At 40.8% G+C, this 14,170-nt stretch overlaps 1 protein-coding gene across 3 annotated transcripts in view; it reads left to right on the forward strand.

Annotated features, from left to right (window-relative positions):
* Positions 1-14,170, forward strand: part of GABRB1 (gamma-aminobutyric acid type A receptor beta1 subunit) — a 273,995-nt gene that overhangs the window by 245,763 nt on the left and 14,062 nt on the right. For 2 of the 3 annotated variants that reach the window (XM_030563170.1, XM_030563169.1), the window contains 4 exons: positions 4,740-4,877; positions 4,966-5,118; positions 6,406-6,647; positions 12,669-13,384. In XM_030563170.1, coding sequence (XP_030419030.1) covers positions 4,740-4,877; positions 4,966-5,118; positions 6,406-6,647; positions 12,669-13,016 — 881 coding nt within the window. In that variant the 3' untranslated portion in view covers positions 13,017-13,384. Of the gene's footprint in view, positions 1-4,739; positions 4,878-4,965; positions 5,119-6,405; positions 6,648-12,668; positions 13,385-14,170 lie in introns of those variants that run through there. The other variant, XR_004000482.1, reaches the window with a different exon arrangement.

The following is a 14,170-nucleotide window of genomic DNA, read 5'->3' on the forward strand; positions in this document are numbered from 1 at the left end:
TGTCTTGTTCTTTCCAAACCACAAACCTCTTATCAAATATTGGGCTGATTCTTCAAAACCCTGCTAATGTGAGTAATCCGTAGGCCTTGTCTACACTACAGGGGGAGATTGATCTAAGTTACACAACTTCAGCTATGTGAATAATGTAGCTGAAGTTGACGTACTTAGAACTACTTACCGCGGGGTCCATACTATGCTATGTTGACAGGAGACACTCTCTCGTCGACTCTCCTTGCGCTTCTCGTTTAGGTGGAGTACACTGATGGGAGAGCAATCTGTGGTTGATTTAGCAGGTCTTCATTAGACCCGCTAAAACAACCATCAATGCATCAATCGCCACATGTCGATCTCCCAGTAAGTGCAGTCAAGCCCTTATTCATGACAGCAGTGCCACTGACACATCTATTGAAATGCATATATACCATCATGTAAGGCTATAACACAAAGTGAACCTCATCAAACTGAAATATGTATTGCTCACTAGACCACATACATCACATATTTAATACTGATATAAAAAGAGGCCCCCAATCACAATAAGGACCCTTTGAGTTATGGTCCTACACAAAACAAATAATAAAGTTTCTGTCCAATTACTGTATTACAGGAAGATCCAATATCACTCCCTATTAAGGTTGCCTGATGTTTCCCATTCAAAGACCTTGTTTTCAGTTTCTTATACCTTTGCAAAACTTTAAACAGTTGGGCTGAAATTTTCCATGCTGAATGTCTGCTTCAGGCTGAAGCTCTTTGGAAGACTTCAGCTAACACAATTTGGCTATTTTCAAGAATGAAATGAGGGCAAACACCTTGTCATAAACAGATAGTAGAAGTTAATAGAACAGAAGTACTTTATATCTCTTTTGCCTGTAAAGGGTTAAGTTCAGTGAGCCTGGCTGTCACCTGACCAGAGGACCAATCAGGAAATAGGATACTTTCAAATCTTGAGGGAGGGAAGTTTGTGTGTGTGTGCTGTTAGTTTTTGGTTGTTGTTCACTCTGAGGGGTCAGACGGACCAGACATGCAACAGGTTTCTCTCCAATCTCTCCGATACAGGCTCTTATAAGTTCAGAATAGTGAGTACTAGGTAGATAAAGCGAGTTAGGCTTATGTTTGTTTTCTTTATTTGCAAATGTGTATTTGGCTGGAAGGAGTTCAAATTTATATTTTGCTGAAAGGATTTTAATTTGTACTTGAATACTTAGGCTGGGAGGGTATTCCCAGTGTCTATAGCTGAAAGACCCTGTACATATTCCATCTTGAATTTACAAAGATAATTTTTACTGTTTTTTTCTTTTAATTAAAAGCTTTTCTTGTTTAAGAACCTGATTGTTTTTTTTATTCTGGTGAGACCTCAGCGGACTGGGTCTGCATTCACCAGGGAATTGGTGGGGAGAAAGGAGGGAAGGGGGAGAGAGAAGCTAATTTCTCTCCGTGTTAGGATTACTTTCTCTCTCAGGGAGAATCTGGGAAGGGAAGAGAGAAGGAAGGGGGAAGGTGCATTTTCCTCTCTGTTTTAAGATTCAAGGAGTTTGAATCACAGTGATCTTCCAGCGTAACCCAGGGAGGGGAAGCCTGGGAGAGGCAATAGTGAGGGAAAGGGTTTACTTTCCTTGTGTTAAGATCCAGAGGGTCTGGGTCTTGGGGGTCCCCGGGCAAGGTATTGGGGGGACCAGAGTGTACCAGGCACTGGAATTCCTGGTTGGTGGCAGCGCTACAGGTTCTAAGCTGGTAATTGAGCTTAGAGGAATTCATGCTGGTACCCCATCTTTTGGACGCGAAGGTTCAGAGTAGGGGTTTATACCATGACACACCTTTTGCCCATGTCAAAAAATCCTGGCAACTTCTTTGAAAAAGGGAATTGAGGTTTGACAGGGGGTGGCTTTTGTGTCAGGGATGTGCCTTTTTCTGTCCCCACAGAAATTCAGCCAAATGTGTCCAAGTTATAAGCCAAAGATTGGCAACCTCTGCCACGTGGCTCGCCAGGGTAAGCACCCTGGTGGGCCGGGCCAGTATGTTTACCTGCCGCGTCAGTGAGTTCGGCCGACTGTGACTCCCACTGACCTCAGTTTGCTGTCCCAGGCCAACGGGGGGGGGGGGGAGGTGGGAAGCGGCATGACTGAGGAATGTGCTGGCTGCGGCTTTCTGCCTCCCCCATTGGTCTGGGACGGCGAACCACAGCCAGTGGGAGCCACGGTCAGCCACACTCACCGACGCGGCAGGTAAACAAACTGGCCTGGCCCGCCAGGGTGCTTACCCTAGCGAGCCGCATGCCAGAGGTTGCCGACCCCTGTTATAAGCCTTTGAAAATCTCAATTTGTACCAGCTCAAGGGAGACATCTTAGATTTTAGCAGCTAGATTCCCCAAAGACACTGGCCACTGGGCTGCCGCAAGCTGTGCCAGGTCCATGGTAGGATACCAGAACTGAGAGCAGGGAGCCTCTCTCTCCAACGTGTGCAATGACACCCCACCACCACCACGCAGGCCCAGGCAGCATGAAGGAGGATGTTGCCTGATTCAAATGCAGGGGGATTAGAGTGGTACCAGGGAGCCTCAGAATGGAGGCTGGGGTGAGGGTGGGAGGAGAGGAAAACTGGAAGCAGAGTTGGGATGAGGGGAGAGCCTGGGACTGGCTGGGCAAAGAACATGGAATTAAGAAGCAGTGGAGGGGGATGGAAGAAATTGAGGAGAGAGGGGGAGACAGCTTTGATAAATAACTGAGATGCAGAGGGAGAACTAAGACTGACAAAGACCGAGACAAGGAGTCAGGTGGCAGAGATTGGGGTCAAGGAGCTAGTAGGGATGCAGAATGGGAGGTTAACCAGAGGCCATGATGATGAGGGAAGTAAATTGGAAGAGAAGCCAGGAGGAAGGAACTGGGATTGGCCACGGGCAAGGAGAACAACACTGGCATTGGAACAGTGAGACCAGAGAATTGAGACTGGTGCTTTGTGGACACACAGATGGGGGCCATAATGATAAGCCTGAGGAGTGGAGACTGTGATTGGCTGGGTGAGGTAAATGAGACTGGGATGAGGAGCCAGAGTTGGGGAACAGTGAGAACTGGTCACATAGGGGGCAAAAAAAAAAAGAGTGTGACCACTAGAGCACATTCCCCTCCAGAGCCTGCATTGAAACTCAGGATTCCCAAATCTCACTATCCCTCCACTATCAGCAAGTACCTATGAAATCCACTGGCAAAATTTGTGTTTATCACCTTTTAATGCTGGTCCACATAGAGGTAGACAACTTATTATTGCCATTAATTACTCCAGTAGCTCAACTGGCAGAGATCATCAGACTATTAGCTCTCACTAGGGATGTGAAATATCTAGGTTCATATCCCTGCTCCAAGCAAAAAAGGATTTGGCCCAAAAAATTGCCCTGGCTCTAGCAATTATGCATATAGATAGATAGATAGATAGATAGATAGATAGATAGATATGGCACAAATATATATATATATATATATGGCACAAAAAAGTGCTATTGGTCATGTTTCTTCCTCATTGTTCAATGTGTAGCCTTAGGCCTTATTTACCTGCACACTATTCAAACCCTGCTCTGAAGACAGAGCTTTTCATTTCCTCCTAGGCTTTTCTGTTGCACTCATCACTGTAGTATTTGAGTGCTTCACAAACAATTCATTTTCATGACTCCCTATAAGGTGGAGGGCATTATCCCCATTTTACAGATAAGGAACTGAGGCACAGAGATTAAAGTTAGAAAGGTGTCCACCAATCATGAGATCCTAATTTAAGACACCTACGGCCTGTTTTTTCCAGAGTATTTAGCTTATATGGCACTTTGTGTGTTCTAAATACAGCTACCATTCATGTCAGCTGTACATGTGAGAGCTCAGCACTTCCACAGATTAGACAAGATGTTTCAAGTTGGGCACTCAAAAAGATTAGGACACAGTTAGTGGTTACCTGTGAAAAGTTTACTTTATGGGACTTGACTAGCATCACACAAAACCCCTGTGCCAGAGGCAGGGATTCTCCCACATTCCCCTGCCTTAACCATGAGGCTGCCCATTCTTGCCTCCAGTAATCCCCAGCCTCATTCACCACACATCTTCCAACCTCCGCAACAAGGGCAGGAGTCCTACAGACTGCCTCCTTCACTGCACAACCCTGATGCATTCCCAGAGCAGGTTCATCCAGTGCCTTAAACGAGGCAAGGGTCCTATGTTGAATATAGTATGTGATCATGTAAAGACTACATTATAATGCCCAAGGGGACTAAACTATTTCCCAAACTATTCTCAGAAGTGGCTGAACCATTTTTGATGAAGCTCTTCTAAAAATTTTTGCCTGATGCAAACACCCAGCACACAAAAATGTTAACCTGAACAAATAAAGTTTGGCAAAATTGTAAGTACTGAAAACAGGGTCTAGTGGGAAGTGTTGGGCAACCTTAATAACAAGCAGTACTATCAGCTTCTCCTATAATTTCTCATCTTATTTCTGTATTTTTATTTATAATCTTCTGCATATCCATTTTCTTAGATATTGCCTCTTACTAAAAACAATGACTTGTGTGTAACTTGGAATTCATGTAACAGCACGTTGAACTCATGATTAAAGTCGCTACATTTTTAAAAACAAGCATTCCAAACCTGGAATAAATAGATGATGGCTCCTTCCTCATTAAAAAGTGTGGCTTGGAAAATCAACTGATCGAAAAGAAAAAAAACCCAAACAAACAATAGTCAAATTGTGTTTCTTTGTTTTAGATGGATACACCACTGATGATATTGAGTTTTACTGGAATGGAGGGGAATCTGCAGTAACAGGAGTTAATAATATTGAGCTCCCACAGTTCTCAATTGTTGATTACAAGATGGTATCAAAAAAAGTGGAATTTACAACAGGTAAGCACTGACTAGCTCAAAAAGTGCACCTGACACAGAAGTATCAATGGCTGAAGTTTTCATAACGTCACTTTCATCCTTCTTTCAGGGGCATATCCTCGATTATCACTTAGTTTTCGGCTTAAACGAAATATTGGTTACTTCATTTTGCAAACCTACATGCCTTCCACGTTGATCACAATTCTATCGTGGGTATCTTTTTGGATCAACTATGATGCCTCTGCTGCAAGAGTTGCCCTAGGTAATTTATTTTCACAGCTATTGAAGTGGCTTGAGTACTGAGCTGTGTAACTCAGCGTGGCCCCATAGTCAAGGCGACTACGTTAATTTACAGTTACTGAAAATTTGACCCTGTGTTTCACCCACCTGCCAGTTCATATTGTGATACCATGATACCTGCTACAATTTTACCTGAGCAATCTGAAAGGGGGGGCCTCAGCCTGTTAGCATCGTTTATTAGGACAGTCTGTGGTTTAAGCCTATAACCTTTTCAAAGGCTAACTGCAGTAAATCATGTGCTCCCCAGTCTCATTTAATTGGAGCTCCTTATGACTGAATGAGTCTAGAGCTATTCATTAGATACATTAATGGCCTGTGATTATAACAGAATAGAAAATGGTTTCATTCTCATAGACCAACATCAAAAATTCATCACATTGTGGTTAATAGATTACAAAGCCATGAGCTGGCAAAGTTTCACCTCATAGAATGAAGTAATCTCTTTGAAAATTAGTGAAGAGGGCTATTATGATGGCACCACCAACCTCCCTACACTAAAGCCCACGATTCTGTTCTGGAGCCTCCATTAATCCCCTCAACTCTCTTATCCTCAGTCAAAATTAGTCCTAATACCTTTCCTCTGGCTAGGATACTTACTCTGACTCCAAGAACACTAGTAAATTTAATTCCAGTATAGGGATCAGGCAGAATGGCTATGTTAAGAATCAAGTTAGCAGTGTTCCCTCATCTGAAAAGACCAAGTGTCTTCTCCATAACATCCCTGTTCTGTAGTGACTACATCAACCAGCACTGGAATGTGCCTTTGTAAACCACATATTATTTGGAAAGAGTCTTAAGTGAATTAAAAAAAAATAAGCAGGGTAGGCTACTAATGAGACAGGCAATTGGACAAGAATAGAGTGTTCAGGTAACTGATTGTCCCTCCTGCAATGGAAAACGCAAGGGGGTTGGCCCCAAATGCCTGCAGAGCTTGCAATTTAATGTGTCACTTAAGGCATCTGCTGTTTCAAATTTTCCACTTTCCACCTCACTGGCTCCCTTCACTACCAGTTTATGTATATAAACCTAGCATGTTACATAGACCATACTGTCTTGACTCCCGGTAATATTTTTTTGCTAGATGACAAATGCATTCCTTTAATGGTTAGGAATCTCCCATGAAATAATTAAGCCAACTATGTCAAACTCAATGGCAATGTGTTTGAGCAATGATGCAGCTTTTATGCCTTCAAAGTGACGAACAACGTATCAGAGTTGCCTTATCAACATTTTTTTTTAAACTTCACAGGAATCACAACTGTGTTGACCATGACCACAATCAGCACTCATCTCAGGGAGACACTGCCAAAGATTCCCTATGTAAAGGCAATAGATATTTACCTAATGGGATGCTTTGTGTTTGTATTTCTGGCCTTGCTGGAATATGCCTTTGTAAACTACATATTCTTTGGGAAAGGCCCTCACCGTCAAAAAAAAGCAGCTGAGAAGGCTACTGATGAGAAGGGCAAACCAGAGATGAATAAAGTCCAGGTAATTGATTCAAGCTAATATTTCATATATTTTTATTTATAATAGGGCAAGGCACCCATAAATGAAAGCATTAACAAATTTTTTTCCAAAGAACTTTATAGAATAAGGGAGTTACTGCAACTAAACTATGGTGCCTGTCTTCAACTAAAATATGGTGCCAAATTGCTCTCAGTGCCAATGAACTCATCATCCTCATTGTACTACATGGCCAGATAAAAATACTTACCTACATTCATCTGTTGTCCAAAATCATACAGAGTGACCTATTATGCTACATGGAAATACAGTTCAAGATGCTCACACTCTATAGGTACTCCACAAAGTGTTATCCCTACACTGTTAAAGGCATAAGCCATCCCTTTATGGATTGTTCGCTGGAGATGCTGTCCATACCTATGCTGCTTTCAGATATGGGCAGTAGTCCATTCATCATCCTCTAGATAAATGTACTAGCTTGAGTTTCTTTTAATCTTTACTGAGCAGTCACCCCCAAGGGATCACTAATGAAGAGTCATGCATACATGATCTATTGTGATTTAGGTCTCAAGCAGCTTCACTGAAGCTTTCTTAAAGTGAAAAACAGAGCAGACTAAAGAAATTGTAAATTCAGCCAAGACAAGAAGTGATGTTTTCACTATAAAGAAATGTTCATGGTACATCCTGCATATCCATTCAGGAGAGTAAGGGGGTAGGGTGTACTCACTCTCTCTTGCAGGTGGGTGAAGAGTGGGGAGGCAGAAACATGGAGTGGGCAGAGCTTTGGTGGCATCCCCACAACCTCTAGTATTCTGGCCAGCACAAATGTGCCTGTGCATGAGGGGGTGTAGTCTGCACTAGGTATAGGGCTGGGATGTGTTCTCCAAAATTCAAAGGCAGATTTTGACCAAGTCAGAATTTGGTCTTAAGTTTAGTACACCCTGAAATGACTATTAAAGACACAGGGGTCAAATCCTCTGATGACCTAGTTCCATATCATTCGATCAAAGATATATATAATCTTTGATCGAATGATATGATATATAAACTTGTTTGCTTCTCTTTTGGATATTTTTCTTAGAGATCATCATAAACATTTTGTTATGAATTGTAAACCTATAATTCTAAAATAATGAATTGTTTTGCTGATTTATTCAAATTAGCAAGCTTAAAATGATTTAAAAACTCATTTAAAAATGTAATAAGATCATAACACTTAAATTAAAGCACTAATTCATATGGCACTTGGCTTGCAAATATACTGTGAGCCTATATTAGTTTACAAGGAAGCACCCATATGAATTAATTTAAATTGTAAGCACTTACGAGTTATTTGTCTTTATAAGGAGAAGCTATAATAGAGTAACTTGATGCTTACACTACTGTTTCAACTGATTCTATTTTACAGAGCCCAGAAACCCTTAATTTACATATAGGATTATACAGTAACAAACAAACAGCCATGAGATACATGCCCTGTGACGCTTTATTTCCCAGTTTAATATACATTCATATTTTTCCTCCCTCTGAAGGTTTTCTTGTGTCTAGTTCTCAGTCAGACTATTAGCTCCTTGGGACAGGGGCTTTATCTTCCTTTTTGACTGAAAGTACCTTGCATAGGTTTTAGTGTCATCAGTTTGCAGATGACATTCAGCTGTATCTTTCCTCATTCAAATGATGCAGATCGCTTTCCTCACTGTCTGGTTGAGACTGGGACATGGATGACAAACAGCTGGATGATGCTCAATTGAGATAAAACAGAAGTGACAGAGGGCTAGTGGAAGGAAGTGGAAGATATGGTAAAGGTTGTACTGTCACCTTTTATTGAGGGTGGTTATCCACCACTTATCATTGTCTTCACAACTTGGGATTCTGATTAGATTTCCACTTATGGTTGGAAGATCAGCAATTAAGACAGCCTTTCATCATTTGCATCTGACCAGGAAGTTACAATTTATGATATTTCAAACATACCTTGCTACTGTGTCACCTGAAGACTAGATTTCTGCAATGTGCTCAACTAGGGCCTATTTCTGAAACCCACTCAGAAGCAGAAGATGGAGTAGGAGTAAGATGAGACAGCCTGGTTGTTAAGCAGATGATATGCCTGCAGCCAGATACCACTCGTGCCTTATAATCTGGACTAGCTTTTTGTGGATTTCTGGGTGGAGTTTAAGTGATGGTTTTGCCTTACAGGAATTAAGCACTACATGTCCTAGAACCTGTCTGAGAGACTGCTTCACTCTCCATGTCATGCTACTGCAGTTAGTGGTGACTCTGAAGCAGAAGGCTCCTCTAGTGAAAACAGAGGGAGCTAGTGGCAGACCATTCTCTGTCCTGAACTTGTAGTTCACTCCTTAACTTGGTCTGATACAGCCAGAACATGTTGCCCTTCGGGGAAAAGCCCATCATTTTTATGGAGGATTCTCAGGAGAAGTTGTTACAGGAGTAATTGTTAGGGAGGAAATGTCATTTTTCTCACCATTTCTTCTTTAAAGTATATCATGGAGATTGCTGCTGGGTTTCATCTTTATTTATGTTGATAAATAACTTAATGGCAACTAGAGCCTCTTATTGGTTTTTGAAGAACAGGCAAAAATATAACTTCTCAGTTGGAAAAAATTATGCAAAGAAAATTAGATACCTCCTTTGAAAAGATGTTTAAAATAATTGAGACAAGCTAACAGCATTGTGGACTAGTAGAATGTTATCACCCTTTCCCTCCTCTTCCCCATATCATTACTATATGGTCTCTCTTCACAGCTCCAAAATTGGCTCCTAATTGTAATAGTTTACAAATCTTTTCTTTTTTAAACTACTAAATGCATAGAATTCCTGCCTGAGCCATCCATACCCTAATTTTTTGACTCTTTTATATTTATTCTTGAAATAAGTAATTTCTGGATGACATTTCCTTCAGTCCAGACATAACCATTTTCCACTTTTGGTGGATTCTTCCTTCTCTGATATTTGCATCTCTTTCCTCCTTCAAGAAATTCCATGATGAAAAACAGAATCCAAAACTTCCAGTTCTTTATGGCAACTTTATAGTTTAAAGTTGGGTAGGACAAGTAGTAATGGGCTTAATCTGCAACAAGGGATATTTAGGTTAGATATCTATGGTCTAACTATACTGGATACTTAAATACCAGAATAGGCTACCAGAGAAGGTTGTGGAATCCTCCTACTGGAGGTGTTTAAGAATGGGTTGAAAACACACCTGTCAGGGATGGTCTAGGTTTACTTGATCCTACCTCAGTACAGGGAGCTCTCGAGGTCCCTAAACTTTTATTATATGAGTATCTCAAGTCCTTGAGTCATTTAAAAGTCAAGTATTTTAAGAGGACTATGAAACATGATGGGAAGTCAATGCAGAAGAAGAAGAGAATGGATGGGGATGATGTGCCTTAATAATTTAAAGCTAGAAAGTAGTCATTCAGCCATAATTGCACTCCTGTGGATTTATCAAATACTGCACTCCAGCTAGGGAAAAGTCTTGCCTTGACGTGATTACAGCATGAACAAATAACTTAGCATGACACTGGAAAAGAGTTTCACTCTGGAAATATTATTCAAATAGTGATAAAATCATAATTTATAGCTACATGCAACAGGATCAGTTATTGAATGTAAACTTTAAAATTATATTTTAAAGTGTTAGAAAAGTCTAGGAGGAGAATCCAAAAGAAAAACTGTGAGAACAGCATCCGTTACTTAGAAACAATGCAAGAACTGATTGATAGCCTCTTTGTGCAACTGGTATTTCATAAGAGGTGTTTAAAGTTCCTAATACAGAGGTTCAGTGACCTTTCCATTGTGAGGCCCACACCTTAAAAAAAATTTTTTCTTGGGGATACCTTTCCTTGCCATTAATTACTCCACAGACTGTGCACTGATTCACAACTACATGATACTTCTGCAGCAACTACAGCAATTGCTATCATGGAAAAATAATATTAAGGCTATATTTAATGTATTTTGTTATCTTTTAATGACTGGAAATAAGCAAACTCAACACTGTGGACCGTTACCTACTGGCATCAATTAAAAGACTCCCACTGAAGGCCAGGCCCTAAGTGACTAGCGAGTTCTCTGCAGATCACCAGATGTTGCGCCACAGATCACCAGTAGTCCACTGACCAATTTGGGAGCCTCTGCCCTAATCTTTAGGAATATAGAAGTGACCTGTAGGAATTGAAGAAATGTGTTTCTGAGTGTTCCAAAGAACCAGTGTAGGTTGGGTCCCTGGTCAATCAGTGGGAAGAGAATAGCTTTGATACTCAAAGGTCAAAGAAGAAATTTCAAAAATCGTATGTTTGATGTCTATTTCCTGAATGAATTAGGGTGGCCAAGTGTTGGTTTTTTGACCAAAAAGTCCAGTTGAAAAGGGGACTTGCTGGTGTCCAGTCAGATCTACTGACTGGGAGGGGAGGGGCTGAGTCATCACCCTTGCCAACCCCTACTCAGCCAAGGCCACCTCCTACCTGCACTGAGCAGCTGCAGCTCCCAGCCCCAGCTCTGCAGGCAAGTCTCTCCCAACCCACACAGGGAGAGGGGAAAGGCAGTAAGCAATGGAGCGAGGGGGAAAGAGGAGCAAACAAGGGGCAGGACTTTGCGGGGAAGGGGTGGGGCAGGAGTGGGGTCTTGTCCTCAGGGAGAAGGTGCGGGGCATGGGAGGTTCTGGCACTCCTGTTGGGGTGTCTTGTTTTTAAATATTACAAAGTTGGCAATCCTAGAACGAATTCTTGTCTAATATGAACTATTATAGGAGATTTCTCAGATATTTATATTCCTAAGACTTTCCAAAATTAGGACATTATCCTGGAGAGGCAAAAAACATTCCTACACCAACAGAAGTTTTACCACCCAGGAGTACATGCAAACTTGAGAAGGGTGAAGAGTGGGGGAGGGTGTCAGTTGTGACTATTTTAGTGAGTATAAAATCAACTATTCAATTTGGCCCAGCTGCACTCCTTTTTGTTTGCTTTCATTCACAGCCAGGTTGGAAGGTGGCTTGCAAAGGACTATGTTACCAACATGAACAAGGGTTCTGAGATACATATACAGCTGTAGTATTTGTTCCAGAAGTGCTCACTCTGTTTGTAAATTTCTGGTCACCTAATCTGGGAGCAGCAACAATGCTATGTACTGTAGGTGCCCAATCATAACAGCATAAATAATGAATATCAAATAAGTGAAAATACAGTTGAAACAACTAATTCAGGAACAGGTTGAAATGCATCCATATTAAACATCCATTGAACATTTTAGTACATTTGTAAAACAAAACTGAAGTTTGTTCACACTAATGCACATATAAACTGTTTGCTACAGACAGCTCACCTGCCCCATACATTGGCAGCCTATGTATTTTAATACTCAGACTTTAAATCTATGCAGGACAATATAAATTAATACTTATTTCTATCACTACAAAAGATAGTTAATATGCATTCTGCTGGGGCTGGTTGATGAGATACATCCATACCCTGGGACATTTTTCCTGGGAAGGAAGCCCACTGTCACGAACCATAGCGACAGTAAGTTTTAGAAATGAGCGCACAGCCCTGAAACTGTAAAGCAAACAAAAAGACAGAAATATTGTATTTTCAGCATAAATACATGACAATGCCAGGGTAACCTGACACCCTTTGTTAAGCAGATGTCACATTTTTATAACAAAGATTGAGCCTTAAAGGTAAAACTAGCAGAATTTTAGTAAGGGGAGCAACTGTGCCCTATAATTGAATGAAACAATCCCCAAACCAAGATACTGTCTCATGATTTATTTATTTAACCACTGAACAATTCATTTCATCTTTAGCATCAGGCAGATGGGGAACAGTAGCAATATCTTCAGGTAATACTTATTCTCTTAAATTGTATTGATGTTCTACCCTTTCTGAAGCTGTTGCTGCTCCTGAAGCAGCTTACTCATTTGTAAAATCGAGTGAGATTTGCAAATTTGCAAGAGGAAAAAAATATGCTGATACAATGATAACTAATTAGATGAATATAGTTTAGATAATTTCTTTCTTGCCACAGGTTGATGCCCAAGGAAACATTCTTCTTACGACTCTGGAATTAAGAAATGAGATCAGCAGCTCAGAAGTGTTCACAGGTATCAGTGACCCAAGAGCCACCATGTATTCATATGACAGTGCCAGCATCCAGTATAGAAGACCCATCTCAAGCAGAGAACTCTACAGCAGAAGCACTTTGGACAGGCATATGGTTCATAAAAAGGGGAATTTACGAAGAAGGGCATCACAGCTCAGAGTCAAAATCCCAGATCTGACAGATGTTAATTCTATAGACAAATGGTCAAGGATGGTCTTTCCTATCACATTCATTATTTTCAATGTAGTTTATTGGCTTTACTATATCCACTAATATATGCACTGATCATCCCATCCCTAGATTTCTTTTCTTCCCTTCATTTTGTTAACTCTCCAGGACTGCAGTAGCCATAATGCTACATTTCCAAGGTAAGATATTCAGCCATTGAACAGTTCTTGTTTAAAAAAAAACAATTTAACCATGTTCACTTCAGAAAAGTACAGTGTCTACTCCAGCATATTATTATTTGACATCTGTTCTTAAAAAGCAACTTCAACAAGGAAATAAGTGCTATTCCTTTACTTATCCAAAAAAATTGTGCATCTTCCATGATCTTTTCCTACTTTTTTTTAATCTGGATTTTTTTAAGTTAAATAAAAGATTGTCTTATTTTCCACCACATTCTGGTAGAACAACACTTGTCAAACAAGACTGTATAGTGTTTCAAATCGGGCACTTGACAAGTTACAGCTTTTCAGCATAAACAGGACTCAAAGACAATGTGGAAAAATATCTGTTGTAAAGACTATATCTACTTTACATAAAGTACTATTCAAAAGTGAGTACTTATGCCAGCGCTGGCCTTTGACAATGTTTGCAGGAAGTACCAATCAAGGGTACATAAGTCCCAACTATTATTTTCCATAAGGCTAGAATTTTCAAAGGAGCATAAGGGAGCTAGGTGCTCAAATTAGGGTCGCTGGAACTGGAGGCCAGAGGGCCCTTGCTCCATCACTTTTAAAAACTATGCACTCCCCCTTACAGCCAGTTAAAAAGTGAGAGTGACAGAGGGAGGAGTTTTGGGGGGAAGAGGCGATGTGGGGGCGGTGCCCTGGTTCAAGCACCAGTGGCTCCCCACTTCTAGGGAGCTTCCATCGCTCCTGGCCCAAATCCCATTCAAATTCTATCAGGCAAGTGGCTGATCTGGTCTGACCTGGAACTCTGTTATTTCCATGGAGTGAAGTAGAGAATCGAAAACAACATTTTGTAATCTGGAATTTTGTAGTAAAAAAAGATTAAATGGATTAATTCTAGATAGCTACTAACCATTCTACTAAAGGAATAGATTTTGCCTTATCTCTCATCTCTCCCTTTATTTAGGGATTGCTTCGTATTTCCCCCCTTGTTTTACTTGGCTGCTTAGTACAACAGTTCTACTTCAAGAAGACAATGTATGCTAATCTTCCTTTTGTGATGGAAAAATTTCA

The sequence above is a fragment of the Gopherus evgoodei genome, chromosome 5, assembly GCF_007399415.2.
Source record: "Gopherus evgoodei ecotype Sinaloan lineage chromosome 5, rGopEvg1_v1.p, whole genome shotgun sequence".
NCBI classification, from domain to species: domain Eukaryota; kingdom Metazoa; phylum Chordata; order Testudines; family Testudinidae; genus Gopherus; species Gopherus evgoodei.